The following is a 15,737-nucleotide window of genomic DNA, read 5'->3' on the forward strand; positions in this document are numbered from 1 at the left end:
TCCTTGGATGGCGACTCTTCTTTGTTTAAGGTACGCCTCGAATCTGGGCTAGTCCCCGAATCGAGAGGTATCTCACCTTTTGTATCGCCACTCATGCTGTGAGGGGCACTTCTTTCGAGAGTTCCTTGGTAGAGCTCTCCATTCACGTGGATGATCCATAGAGACTGTTAGCGCGTGGGGGTACGTCCCTCACCGCACCCTCTCTCGGATCGGGGTCCACAGGCTGGCGACTCTGCTGGGGAGTTCTTGGAACATTGCCTAACTCTGTTAAAATGCCATTTGTTATTAATTTTGAAGAATTTTGAGCTAAAATCATTATAAATGAGAATGTAATCGCTTAGAATCCAGGGGCACCAAATAGGTGTTTAAAACAAGGGATTCACACACTACACAACATACATCATTTTTTATTTTCGTTTTTCTTTTATTGATTTTGTTATTATGGGCTCCACGGGATAGATACAATGCGTGCCAGATGGGATGTCATTACCCTACTAGTACTATTGTATCTATTTCCAAGCTATGCGCCAGAGCTGCAGCTGTAGACACTGGGTGTGCTGGTGTTCTACAGCAGCCGATGAGCGATGAACATACTCTGTATAATGTTGGGTGTGCTGGCATTATACATCAAGGGTATGGTCATAAGCATAGTACCCTGCAGAAATGCCCGGGCCTTACTTTTATTTCATTATATTATGTATATATATTAGCTGCTCCCTTTAGAACCAAAATTAGGGAACCCTTGCTAGGACATTATATATATATATTCATATAGGACGAATATGTGCGACCAGCATATGTGAGCCTAGGATAGAAGCCAGCCCACCCATGTAGTGTAGAAGGGTAAGTCACATCGTGATTATCCGCCGCGTTATCTAATTCACTCACAGACATTTTCGAGTCAAGATTTTCTTGGCTCTACTAGATCAGGTTAGGGCTGGTGCCCCTGGTTAGGGTATGTATGTATATATGTACGAGCATGTGTTATATCTATTCTTAGATTAGGACTTGTCTCCTATATTAAGTTTTTTTTTTATATATATCGCAGTCATGCTTTTCTTTAGACCTGGTCGGTGACCATTGCCTTTTCTTGGTCGTCAGCCGAGTCATGATCTACCCTGTAACCTTTTATCATATGATTATTCCAGTATCTTAGGTTTATGTCCGTAAGATTTTCTGATCCGTTATCATCATTTAGAGCTTGCTTGTTCTTTCAATTGTGGGTTTGGCCAATGACTTTTGTTCATCACCTTTTATGGCCATGGTCTAATCCCTGATTCCTCGTTGTCCTGATCGGCCTTTCTGCTAACCTGTTAGACCAGGGTCTGTCTGTCAATAGAATTTTCTGGTCTAACTGTCAGCTACATAGCTTCATTCTTCAGTCTTCCAAAATGGTTAATCGTTTTCCCCGGTCTTTATCCTGATCATGGTCTATGTTTTTGTCTCCTGAGTGTATGGTAGTGTTCCTTCGTACATGTATTACTCATTGAGTCGATGTACAGTTTTGCCATCTTCTTGTACATACCCTATTTGTCGAGTCGGTCGTTCAGATTAGGCCCTTTTTGCAGTAGATATTCCAAATCTGATTCATCCTATTTGCAATCTTTTGATGCATTTGATAGTGTTTCCTCTACTTGTGTTGGGGCTATATCTGTCATTTCGTCTTCAGATTGTACGAATCTTTTCTGTATATTTCGGTTTGGTCGTTCGGTTAGATTAGAACCCTCCTTTCCAATGAGGGATTCCTGGTTTAATCACTTGTATGTACATTATCTCAAAGTCACCTAATTAGTGGTCTATAATCGATCTTCTTATGGCCAATGATCTATTCATTTCCCTCGGATCATGAGTTCATTCGGGTTGAGTACACAGATACATGTCATATATGTATATTATCCTTCGACTGTGTACTCATTCTTTTGATGTGCCAAAGGTTCATGCTGTGTATGGAAATTACTCATTGTGTTAGATTTTGCTATTTGCATGCTTTGTCTTAGATGTGGTTGATGGTTTGTCCGCTATCTCTGTGACCATGATCTACCATTATCGATCGTCTTGATCATACAGTTGTCAATGTCCATCATCAGATTTGAGATCCAGTCTATGACCTACTTCTGTCATTTTGTGGCCGTGGTCTACTTTTCTGATCTATTCGAAAGTCTATGATTATTGATGAGCAAAATCAGTGTCGCCAGTTGTATCCTTCCCATATGACTGGTCAAGTTTATCCCTGTTATTTCATTATTCAGGATCATCTTCACTCTTTTCTGATCTTATCCTATCTGTGATCAGGTTGAATCATGTCGAACAAAGTGATGAAGGTTTGGATAAGTGAGTCAATTCGAGCTCTCCCGCGTGAACATACAGAGTGGAGTATGGCCGACAGGTTCATCAGCACGTTTAATCATTTGAGCGCATCCGGTGTGAACTGACAATTTCTTCAAGCAGCTGCAAAACTTTGGGATCCTATTCTTCATGTTTTTCAATTAGGTCCCTTTGAAATCTGTCCTATATTCGAGGATTGGTGCGCCCTGTTAGAACTCCCACCTGAGGGACTCTGGATCCAACCTTCGAGTATAGCGTCTCCTCGTTCCCTTTTTTGTAAGCTTTTCGAGAACAAAACTGTTGATGCTATACCCTATTTCAAGGAAACGTACGTGCAATTCAATGACCTCATTGAGCGTTTTTCTAAAAGCATTGACCCTACCGATTCCCGTTTTCAAAATTGTCGGCGCAATGCTTTAATCTTTGGTGTCCTTGCACGTCACGTTATTCGTGAAGACTCCAGTATTGCCCCAGTGACTTTACTGAGTGTGGTCGACCAAATTAGCGAAGGAAGGAATCATGTCCCAATCATGCTAGCGGAAACCTTCTCTGGGCTGGATCTTATTGCTCGGCAAGAGGTTAAAGATAACTTCCATGGGTGTGTCAAACTGCTTTATCTGTGGCTTTGTGAAAAACTCACCATCCTTCGGCCGCGGAGCTCCCTTCAGTACACCCTCAAGGATCACCTTTCGTGGCAACCAATGGCCAATAAACCCAAATCCATTGATGAGTGGCATAATTGGTTGCAGCACGTGGAGAAGGATCAATTCCACTGGGTGAGTCATTCATGTTTATACGTTATCACTAGTACTTACCCACACCCATTTGTGTATCTTATGGGTTTGGAGAAGTCAACCTTTTATGCACCCACTCGTTTACTTTACCAGATCACGGGAAATCCATGTCCTCCCGGATTTGTAAATCCTCCTCCTTGCGAAAAGCTTACTCCCGATCTCATAAAGTCTATTGTAGCTGCTTGGGGAAATAAGGTTACATATAAAAGATTTGCTTTATCATCTAAGGTCCATCGGAAAGAGTTACCAGAAGAGCCCGTGAGCAAGAGAGCTCGGATTGAGGAACCTTGAAAATCTATATCATGTTTTGTTTTTTTATTTTATTTCTGCATTTCACATCATTGTCAGTCTGCTTATCCAGCTGTGATCAGAGAACAATAGTTTTCATCCTTTGTAATCACAATTTGAATTTTGTTAATGAAAGTGTGTTTTTGTTTCTTTTGTCATTGTTTGATCAAAATAGTTTATCTCGATTATCAAAATTTTAATCTAGTGCTTATACTTCCATTTCAGGATTCTTAATTGAGCAACCATTGCTCCTAAGAAAATCCTTGTTTCAAAATCAACCTGGTCCCGTCAGTCCGCTGATTCCAGGCTGAGTCGTTTTTCTTCCTCACCAATTTCTTTTACCTCCCCTGCATTACCTTTCTCCAATCTCCAGGAAATCCCTTCGCCCGTCCAATTTACTCCTGAACAGATGGCTGAATCTGCAAACGCTATAGCTGAGATGAGTGAGATGATGAAGGTTATGCTCCAGCAGATGAATAACATGAATGAGGAGATAGCCCGTCTGAAAAATGATAGAGAATCTACCTCTAAAGAACATGTGGCTCAGCACCCTTCAGTTATACCTCCTCCCCCCCTGCAATGGCCCGACCTGCTGTTTTAAATGTCGAAGACAATATTGATGATGAGCAGTATGCAGAAGAGAATTGCCATCCCAATATAGATAGAGCCAATGAGGGCAAAGCGATAGCGGACAGAATGGATATGTTGGCCCGAGAGGTGGAAAACATAAAATTTCAAGGCCCGAAGAAGTTGAACATGGCCGATTTTATGTTGTATCCAGGAGTCACATTGCCTCCTAGATTCAAAGTTCCAGACATGGATAAATACGATGGGACCGGGTGTCCTCGAAGCCATCTAATGTCAGTTCTTCCGCTTTTACAACAGCATGGTCTATCTCCGGAGCAAGTTGCTTTATTATTTCCCAGATCTTTGGTCGGAGTGGCTAAAAAGTGGTTCTTGAGCTTAAAGTCAGAGGAGATCCGAACTCTAGAGAATATTGCAAATAGGTTTGTCGAACAATTCTCCATGGAGGAGGGGATCGATGTGACCAAAAGAGATCTCAAGGCTTTGAAACAAGGCCATAATGAAACTTTTACTTCCTTCATCCGCAGATGGAGAAGGAAAGCAGCACAAATGACTCATCGTCTGTCAGATGAGGATCAAATCAAGATTGTGGTGAAAAATTTGTCGCCGCAATATTATCATCATATGGCTATTCAGTATTTCCTCGATTTCAATCATCTCATTAAGACTGGGACTCAGATAGAAGATGCATTGGCTAAAGGCCTGAAATCAAGAATTCCGTCTGATGTCAGAGAAGGGAAGCGACCTGTGATGGCGCCAAAGGAAGTACATAATGTCAATTATGTCAGGCCCCCACCCAAGGTAGTCACTGAAGTGAGAAGGCCGCCGATGGAGCAGAAGCCTCCTCGTCATTTTGATCCCCTTCCATATTCTTTGTCTGTAGCTTTGAAGAAGCTGTTGAAGGACAGGAAGATCAAGCTGCCTGACATTAAGCCTCCTCCCAACCCGTTGCCGAGATCCTGGAGAGAGGATCAGTTCTGTGATTATCACCGCAACACGGGCCATATCACTGACAGGTGTTTAGCTTTGAAACACCAAATTCAGAACATGATCGATAGGAAGGAACTGTCAATCGAGTTACCAAATGTAACTAGAAACCCCCTTCCTACGCATGCAATGCCGCCTCCATCCTCGGTCAATGTCATTTGCGTCGAGGAGTCTGTCATTGATCCGGCTTCCTTCATATGTGCTGTGGAATCCGAAGAACCCTATGTCTGGAAATTTGAAGAAGAAGATCAGTGGGCAGAATCCGAAAGGCCGTATGTTTTATCCTGGAACGACCCTGATGTGGCTGGGCCATCAAACCAGTCATATGTTTTCCAGTGTGAGGATGAAGAGAAAGAATCCGAATCTCTGTACGTCTTAAGGGTGAGTGATGATGAGGAAGAAGAGATACAAACCCCATACATCCTTAAGATAGATGATGAAGATCTGTTACTCCTAAACGATCAATGTGATGAACTCCGCCACGTCACACGGGGTGGACGAGTCTTTAAGCCAGCTGAACTCAGAGTTGATAATCCCGCTGAAGTTGCAAGAGGGGTTGATAGTCAGAGGCAGAAACAGAGGCTTGAGGAAGAAGAAGATAACTTGTTGAATCAGCTCAAGAAGACACAAGCTAATGTGTCCATTTGGGGTTTATTGATGGCATCGCCGAAGCACAGACAGGGTGTACTTCGTGAATTGAACTCGTCCCAGGTATCAGTTGAGATCACTCCTGACGAGCTGGTCGGTTTGGTGGCCATGACCAAGGCTTCAAAAGCCTTATCTTTCTCAGATGAGGACTTGCCTTCAGAAGGAAAGGATCATACTCGTCCTCTCAAGATTACCCTGCTTTGCAATCAGGAGAAAGTATCAGAAGTACTGGTAGACAATGGGTCAGCTTTGAACGTGTGTCCTTTGAGCACTGCCACTACTCTGGGGTTTGGGCCTGAAGATTTTATTCCGTCTGAGCAGGGTATACTAGCATATGATGGTACCCGAAGGGATGTGATTGGAACGTTGGCTACTGAGATTGTCATTGGAGGAGAAACCTTTGACATTGAATTTCAGGTGTTAGATATCAAGACTTCTTTTTGTCTGTTGCTTGGTCGACCTTGGCTGCACAAGGTTGGAGTTATCCCTTCCACACTTCATCAAAAACTGAAATTCATTCGAAACAATCGGGTGATCACAGTCAAAGGAGATCCCGAGCCGGAAGTTGGACAAATATCTCAAGAGCTTGTTACTGAAAACACAAGAGATATCAGTCTGACAGGATTTTCAGTGGAAGTTTCGGCTATCACCATGAAAGAGGCTATGAGTGAAGAAATTATGTTTCTCTCTAGCACCAATATTCGGGTAGTCAAGATGATGCGCCGATTTGGGTATCTCCCAGGGGCAGGTTTGGGGAAGAATATGCAGGGTCCGACTGAGCGGCCCGAGTTGAAAGCATCTGATGGGTTGTTTGGGTTGGGATACAAGCCGACTCGCAAGGAGGTGCGAGAAATGAGAGCCTACATGTTTAAATGGGCAGAATGTCGCCGCAAAGGTTTAGAGTTTCCAATGGGACCTTTCAGCAAAGTCATGAATGGTAGATTCCGAAAAGAGGGAGCTGATTGCCCTTATTATGGTTTCTCAGAGCCATGGTATGATGAGAATGGGACCAAGCTGCCGGGTCTTGAGATTTTCTTTGCAGATGAGCTGCCAGCAGAATTTTACAGTAAGCAGATTACAGAGGCAGTAGTGACAGAGGAACCAGACTCAGACTGGGTTGAGAACTTTGAGCCAGAACTCCTGAATTCTTTGTTTCAAACTGAGGCACCAGTCATTGCTATGATTGGAAGAGATGCACCTTTTCTGAACCCAGAGGACTATATCACCCCAGCCGAGGGACCTCTGGATAACTGGACGTCACAGGTTATACCCCATGTAATCCCTCAGTACATTCCAGTCCCTTCAAAAGAGTCAGTTGTTTCAAAATTTGTGTCAGTTTCTGAGTCCGTCCCAGAGTCTGTCATTTCTAACTTTTCTTTTGATGCAGGTACTGTAGAGGTCGGGTCTACCTCTGGAGTGGGTGACGAGTCTGTCATTGATGGTGTCGAGTCCAAGTCTGGGGACGTATTCATTGATTCTTCGTCTGTGTATATTTCTGGTTGTGTCGATACTGATGTCGACTTATTTTTTCATTCTGTTTCAGAGTCTGTAACGCCTGATGTGGGCGAGTCATCTGATGTAATCATTGATTCTGATGAAATAAAATATTCTTTTGCTTATATTCCTTTACTTGTCTCTTCTGCTGATTCTGCTTCTGAACTTGATCAAGTAACTACTAATAACAATCAAGACTCCCCCTCTAATGAGGAAGCCGATGAAACTCCTCTTGAAATCAAACATATGATTCAACAAGAGGAGAGTCACCGAGCTAAACCACTTGAAGAGGAAATTGAAACTGTAAATATAGGTGATGAAACTTTAATTCGGGAAATACGAATTGGCAAAATTTTATCTCCTGAGGAGCGCGAAGAATTAATTACCTTGCTAAAAGAGTTTAAGGAAGTTTTTGCTTGGTCTTACGACGACATGCCGGGATTGAGCGAGGATATTGTCCAACACAAATTACCTCTAATCCCGGGCATCAAGCCGAAGAAGCAAAAACTCCGGAAACTTAAAACAGAATGGGAGTTGAAAGTTCATGACGAGGTTAAGAAACTACTCGAAGTGAAATTCATCGAAGTAGTTGAGTACCCTGAATGGCTTGCGAATATTGTACCGGTGCCCAAGAAGGATGGGAAAGTCAGGATGTGTGTCGATTTCAGAGATTTGAACAAGGCAAGTCCGAAAGATGATTTTCCGCTTCCGAACATTGATCTCTTGGTTGACAATACCGCTGGACATGCACTCTTATCCTTTATGGATGGATTCTCAGGGTATAACCAGATCAAAATGGCGCCTGAGGACATGATGAAGACGGCATTTATTACTCAGTGGGGGACATATTGCTACAGAGTGATGCCATTTGGTCTCAAGAATGCTGGTGCCACCTATCAGAGGGCCGCGACTACTCTTCTTCATGACATGATTCATAAGGAGGTCGAGGTCTATGTAGATGACATGATTGTCAAAGGCAGGACTCGGCCAGAGCATACAATCGCTTTGAGAAAGTTCTTTGAGCGAATCCGAAAGTTTCAGCTTCGCTTGAACCCTAATAAATGTGTATTTGGGGTCACGTCAGGGAAGTTGCTTGGATTCATGGTCAGTGAAAGAGGAATCGAAGTGGACCCTCAGAAGATCAAGGCTATCCAAGAAATGCAACCACCAAAGACAGAAAAGCAGATTCGTGGATTCCTTGGCAAAGTGCAATACTTGAGGAGATTCATATCTCATTTAACTATGACGTGTGAACCCATCTTCAAGTTATTGAAAAAGAATTCCTCTAAGAAATGGAATGAAGAATGTCAGGAAGCGTTTGAAAAGGTCAAGCAATGCTTGTCTTTGCCGCCTGTTCTATCCCCAGTCATTCCTGGTCAACCGTTGTTGATGTATTTGTCTATCACGGATACAGTAATGGGTTGTATGCTTGCTCAGCAAGATGCCGGGTCTAAGAAAGAAAAGCCCATCTACTACATCAGTAAGAAAATGTTGGAATATGAAATCAAGTACACTGTCTTGGAAAAGACGTGTTTAGCATTGGTTTGGGCGACTCAAAGGCTTAGACATTATCTTCTGTCGAACAAGATATTTTTGCTCTCACGGATGGATCCGTTAAAGTATTTGTTCGAAAAACCTGCTCTTACTGGAAGAACAGCTAGATGGTTGCTATTGTTGTCTGAGTTTGACATCACTTATGTTACTCAGAAATCAATTAAGGGACGGATCATTGCTGAACAGCTGGCTGATGCTCCTATTGAAGAGAATGCTTTTCTGAAAGCTGATTTTCCTGATGAGGAGATCATGGACATTGAAGAAGAGACTCTGAGTTCCAAGTGGCTTATGTACTTTGACGGAGCTGTCAATAATCATGGTCAAGGAATAGGGGCTGTTTTGGTATCTCCAAAGAAGGAGTACATTCCATTATCCATCAAGTTGCAATTTGAGTGCACCAATAACATGGCAGAATATGAAGCATGCATTGCAGGACTTGAGGCAGCTTTGGCTTTGCGAATTCAAGACATCGATGTATTTGGAGATTCAATCCTGATCATTTGTCAAATAAATGGGGATTGGAAGACAAAAGAGGCGAGGTTGATCTCATATCACACTTATCTCGAATCTCTGGTCAAAAAGTTCAGGAATGTCACCTTCACTCATCTGTCGAGGACAAGAAATCACTTTGCTGATGCTCTGGCTACTCTGGCATCAATGTTGGACATTTCTGCTACAATGGAGGTTCAACCTTTAGCTGTAAGATTGCAATGGGCTCCAGCACATGTGAATGCCATTGAAATATCTGCCAGGTGTCCAGATGGAAAGCCATGGTATACAGATATCAGAAATTTCATTTCGGGCAAGGGGCATCCGCCTGAAGCTTCCAGCAAAGAGAGGAAAACTCTTCAGAAGTTCGCTGCCAACTTCATCATTTGTGGTGAAGAGTTGTACAGAAGGTCATTTGACGGTATTCAGCTTCTGTGTGTTGATGAAGATCAGGCTGCAGAGCTCATAGAACAAACACATGAAGGTGTTTGTGGTCCTCACATGAATGGAAAAATGCTATCAAGGAAAATCCTTAGACTTGGTTTCTATTGGCCCTCAATGGAAACAGATTGTTTCGCATTTGTGAAGAAATGTCATAAATGCCAAGTCTATGCGAATCTTATTCATGTGCCTCCGTCACAGCTGCATTCTATGACTTCGCCATGGCCATTCTCAGTATGGGGAATTGATATCATTGGCAAAGTCTATCCCAAATCGTCAAGTGGGCACGAGTACATCTTGGTGGCCATTGATTATTTCACGAAATGGATAGAAGCTGCTTCATATGCTTCCATAACTTCCAATACAGTTGCGAAGTTCATCCGTGCGAATATCATTTGCAGATATGGAGTACCTCATGAATTGATTTCTGATAATGGATCTCATTTCAAGAAAGAAGTAGTGCGCCTGTGCGAAGAGTTTAAAATCAAGCATCATAAGTCATCTCCTTACAGACCGCAGACAAACGGGGCTGTAGAAGCAGCGAATAAGAATATCAAGGTCATAATCAGTAAGATGACCGAGACTTATAAGGACTGGTCGAACAAGCTTCCTTTTGCTTTGTGGGCTTACAGGACATCGATCAGATCTTCTACAGGTGTAACTCCGTACTCTCTGGTGTATGGAATGGAAGCAGTCCTCCCTGTTGAAGTGAGAATCCTGTCTCTAAGAGTTATGATGGAAGCGAATCTGCCAGAGTCTGAGTGGGCCAAAGCCAGACATCAGGAATTGCAGATGATTGATGAAAAGAGGCTGAGAGCCTTGTATCACATCCAAGGGTATCAGAGAAGAATTGAAAGAGCCTTTAACAAGAAAGTCAAGGTCCGGGACCTGAAACCAGGAGATCTCGTCTTAAAGTCTTACCGAGCACCGGTGTTTGATCCCAGAGGAAAGTTCAGACCAAATTGGTCTGGTCCTTACATTGTTGATGAAGTCCTGCCTGGAAAAGCCGTAAGACTCCTTAATGAAAATGGAGAAAAATTAACAGAACCTACAAACCTGGACCAACTAAAAAAGTACTATGCTTAGATACACCAGGAGGCCGTCTTTGATCGATCAGAGCTCAAAAGCCAACAACCTCAAAGTCAAAAACCATTTGCAAACACTTTGGGCCTAAATAAAAAAAAAAACTTTCATTCTTTGATAAACTCAAACCGGGGGCATCTTTTATGACTTGCGTCATAAAAGATAATAGCCTGAACTACGTCATGACCTGATCCCTCTCTACAGGGTACGTAGGTAGCCTAATTAATTCGGGTTCGGTCAAATCCTTCAAACCTTTCAAGTCCTTAAAAAAAAAGAAGGAAAGAAAGAACAAAAAAAAAAAAAAAAACAAATTTTGAAACCCAAATGGGCGAACTACGCGGACCTGATTCCCATTTCTTTGGGGATACGTAGGCAGTCTGGAGGGCCAGATTCGGTCAAATACATGAAAACTTACCAAATGTTAACCTGTTTGAACCCAAGCCTACCTAAAAGTCCTTATGGTGTACTTAAGCCCAGGTTTGTAGAGAAACAGAAAGAAAATAAAATAATAATGGAGTCTTAGACCCGCTAGACTGAAAACCCGCAAGGGCGGTCTAGGCAAAAGTTAGGGTCATTCGCCCGCTAAGCTGAAAACCTGAAAGGGCGGCTTAGGCAAAAATTAAGGCATGTGGTCCGCCAAATCGAAAACCTGAATAGGCAATTTGGTCATGGCAGTGACTTCATAAAGGACAGAACCTCTGAAAGCCAGCAAGACTTTCATTTCTTCGGCAGCACTACTTCAAAGTCTGAGTAAGCACCGACAGAAATTCTTCTGACACTCTCAAGGCTAAGGGGTTAAGACTAAGCAATCCAAGGGAATAATAACCATGATGGAAATACCGGAAAAAGGAATGAAACACCTTTAAATACGGTTTTCAAAAGATTTTAAGAGTGGTAGACTGTACCATTTTTAAAAAATACTTATCAGACTAAGAAGCAGATTCAGTCTCTCTTAGAGTTTAAGTCTTTGTGCCCGTCGAAGTTCTCATTTGCTGGTTGTCCAAGTCTTTTTCTATGTTGAGTCAAGGTCAAATTTCAGAGTCCTGTGTGGTTAATATTCCTCCCAAGGCTGGGGTGATGAAAAAATGATGAATTTGTATCCCCTCAAGGGTGATGCGCAGCAGAGTGAAGTTCCGAAGATGATTGATTCTCAAGTCCATATGGCAGGCTTTCAAGCCCATATGAAATGGCAGAGATCGTCAGAATTGAAAGGCAATTGTCGGGCAGATACAGCCTGTGAACCTGAAAGCTTTGTAACCTCAAGTATTCAATGAAATGAAAATTTTTGACCATTTCCTGTGTTTTGCTCTCTTACGAATCTGTCATGGAAGTATTTCATACTAGGGGCATCTTTTATAACTTACGTCATAAAAGATATCAAGCGTGATGATAACTGGGATAACTATTCTCAGCAAATGAAAACCAGAGAAGCTTGAGCATAATCTTTGAGTCAGGCTCTTCAATCAAATTGTTTTCTTTTGAAGTCTAGTTTTCAGAAAATTTTATCCCTAATAGAGTTTAGAATTTGCTCCTGCAATCGTCAAACCCTTAGCAAAATGCTTTTCACTCATTTTAAAAGGGTTAATACCTGAAATTTTCTTCAAGTTCTTTGAGTTTTATCTTCAGCAAAGATCATGCATTTTCAATCATTCTTGGCAAAGAATGACTTATTCACCTTGTGAAATCGATCAAAATTGGTCATTTCTTTCACCATTTGAAAGATTTTAAAAGTTGTTTTCGCCAATGGCTCCGCGATTTGGAGTTTGGTCTTTTCTTTCACCATTTGAAAGATTTTAAAAGCTGTTTTTACCAATGGCTCCGCGATTTGGAGTTTGGTCATTTCGTTCAGCATTTGAAAGATTTTAAAAGCTGTTTTTGCCAATGGCTCCGCGATTTGGAGTTTGGTCATTTCTTTCACCATTTGAAAGATTTTAAAAGCTGTTTTTGCCAATGGCTCCGCGATTTGGAGTTTGGTCATTTCTTTCACCATTTGAAAGATTTTAAAAGCTGTTTTCGCCAATGGCTCCGCGATTTGGAGTTTGGTCATTTCTTTCACCATTTGAAAGATTTTAAAAGTTGTTTTCGCCAATGGCTCCGCGATTTGGAGTTTGGTCATTTCTTTCACCATTTGAAAGATTTTAAAAGCTGTTTTTGCCAATGGCTCCGCGATTTGGAGTTTGGTCATTTCTTTCACCATTTGAAAGATTTTAAAAGCTGTTTTCGCCAATGGCTCCGCGATTTGGAGTTTGGTCATTTCTTTCACCATTTGAAAGATTTTAAAAGCTGTTTTCGCCAATGGCTCCGTGATTTGGAGTTTGGTCCTTTCTTTCACCATTTGAAAGATTTTAAAAGTTGTTTTCGCCAATGGCTCCGCGATTTGGAGTTTGGTCATTTCTTTCACCATTTGAAAGATTTAAAAAAAAAAAAAAATGTTTTCGCCATGGCATTCCAAGTCCATTTTCACATGGCATTCCAAATCCTTTTTCACACGGCATTCAGGGCATTCTAAGTCCGTTTCCACACGGCATTCAAGACCGTTTTCACACGGCATCCAGATTCATTTTCTCTTCAAATTTCAAGATCATTCATAATCAAATTTATCCTTTAATGTTTTGCAAGAGAGGCTATCTCGTCAATATGTACTGAGTTAAGAGTTGGAGAGAGGCTATCTCACCAGCGTTCGCAGAGTCAGAGTCTGGTGCAAGGCTATTTCACCATGTTATCTTGTGGATATCATTTTCAAAAATCAAAAATAAAAAATTTTAAACTCTTCAATTTTGGGCCAGTCAAAATATGTTGTCTGTTCAGCTTTGACATTCGCGCGACAAGCACGCTCTGCCAAAGAGGGGCATCTGTAGACACCCCATTTTGACCGTGCCCTAAACATTCCAATTTTGTTTAAAAACCCATCAAATCAACTAGGTAGGGTCTCAAACTTCACCCTAGGCTAGCTTAGGGTCCCAGCTAGGTATCTGTAAAATTTCGTCGAATTCCGAGCGCGTTTGCTTAGCGAACAAGATGGGAGAGTGTCCGCAGTGTAACCAGAAAAGAGGGGGTGAATTCATCCTGAGCGGTGCAGATCGTGGTCCGAATAGGACACGATTGCACTGTGCGTTTATCAATATTTGCGCAACCGCGCGCCAATCAAAATTGATAGTGTGGATATCAATCACCAAAATCCCTTATAAATATCACATTTTTTCTCTCGTTAAAAAAAAAAGGAAAAAGAGAATATTTTCGCAGAGAGAGAGGGAGAAAAACAGATCTCACCCGAACCCATATTTTCCGATCGCCTTCTCCGGCTGACCTCCGGCCAAGTCCAGTTGTATTCCGATCGTATTCCGGTCAAGTTTTCTACCTTGTTCTATCTTCATCTTCTTCTTTCTCAGCCATACCTTTTAGAAACCTAGATCTGTTTCTTTTCTGCATATAGAACCCTAACATTTCTTTTCTTTTCTTCTCCGATCCTCTTCCTCGGTGAAAATCCGGTGAAGCTCCGGTCGATATCCTCTCGGTCTTCATCTTCCTTATTCTTCTGTAGAGCCTTAGGCTTTTGTCTATACCTTTGTGTCAAACCCTAATGAAAGAGAAACCGAGATTTCCCTAAATCTACTAACCCTAACCTTTCTCCTCCGATCTCCTTCTCCGGTGAGCTTGCCGGAGCTCCGGTCAGATTATTCTTCATTCATTTATCTGTTTTCTTCCTTTCGATTAGCTCTAGTTATTACCAATTTTTGTTTCTGCCATTCTTAAACCCTACCTGAACTTCGGCCAATTCCTTTGATATTAGAGAGGGGAATTTGAGAGAAATCAAAGGAGCTTGAGAAAAATTAAAACTTAAAAGAAGAAATTCGGATCTGAGAAAGAGGGAGGAGGGAGTCGATTTCCAGATCTGAGAAAGGAGAAAAAGAAAGAAAAATCCGTTCAAACCCTAACTTCGTCCTCTATTTTTTTTTAAAAATTCTTAGATCTGTGCGGTTTAGCTCATCTTCTCCGAGATCTGATCTTCAATCGGAGAGCCGCAATCCAAAGCTCTAATGGCGGCAACGCTAAGCACGATAATTTGAAGAATTGCAAAAAGAGATCTGTGATCTGAGAGCAAAGAAAAAGAAGGAAAAAGGGCTCAGATCCGAGCAGAGGTGAAAGAAATCCAGAGCAAGAGGCAAGATCAGGGCTAGAATTCAAGAGAAAAGGTAACAATTCGTTTCATGTTTCATTTTCTTCAATTTTTGCATTGTTCTCTTGTCTACCATGAGTTTAGCTATGATCTCCTTCTTCAAGCCTTAGATCTACTTGTTTAAAAAAAATGAACCCTGTTATATTGCTCAGAATACTTCGGATCTGTATTTTCTTCACCATTTTCCATCCTTTGCAGTTTTTGATATGATTTGGCAAGTGATTTCCTCTATTAAGCCTTGTCATATCACGACAGTTGCCTTGCTATATCATGATTTTTCCATTCAGTCTGTGTGAATTGCTATATGTCCCTATTTGTTGCATGATTCTGTGTTCATACTTTTTCAAGATGTTATTTACTCATGCCTGTTTTTACTATCATTGGCTATGTATACTCTTATATTGTAGGTAGAGTATCTTGATATAAGAATATATTTCTATGGAGAAGAATAAAGAGCAGGGTGGATTAGTATTTATGCTATATGGTTAAAATCATTTTCTTTAGATTAGAAGTAAGCTGGTGGTCACACTATTCTAATTGATTCTTTTATTCTTGTTAAGTCAGTTTGTACAACTATATAGATTTTAAGTTCATCATTTTTACTCAATATAATGTCCCAGTATATAGGGTAAGGTCAGTGTTAATTCATTTTAATTCAGTGGATAGTGTTGTGTCAAGATAACCATATTCTCAGACCAGGCTGTACAATTCAAAACTTTCACTCTCACAAATCTACTTATATTTCACTCTCGCAGTTTTTACATTTGAATCTGCACAAGTTGATGCCCTGTTATGTATTAAAATTTGTACAAATTGAAAATATCATTTAATGTGTTTTTATAATTTGTTGGAAATTTAATACTTCTCTTTCA

At 41.4% G+C, this 15,737-nt stretch overlaps 1 protein-coding gene across 1 annotated transcript; it reads left to right on the plus strand.

The window, feature by feature from the left end:
- Positions 1-4,223: 4,223 nt before the first annotated feature.
- On the plus strand, positions 4,224-15,317 carry LOC143888679 (uncharacterized). The gene is made up of 3 exons (XM_077393108.1): positions 4,224-5,949; positions 7,015-7,091; positions 15,273-15,317. Exons 1-3 carry the CDS (start codon positions 4,224-4,226, stop codon positions 15,315-15,317), a joined length of 1,848 nt encoding a protein of 615 aa, XP_077249223.1.
- Positions 15,318-15,737: the final 420 nt, after the last annotated feature.

Source organism: Tasmannia lanceolata, unplaced genomic scaffold (assembly GCF_043159265.1).
Source record: "Tasmannia lanceolata isolate RefF3 unplaced genomic scaffold, GAP_Taslan_0.1 ptg000012l, whole genome shotgun sequence".
Taxonomy (NCBI): domain Eukaryota; kingdom Viridiplantae; phylum Streptophyta; class Magnoliopsida; order Canellales; family Winteraceae; genus Tasmannia; species Tasmannia lanceolata.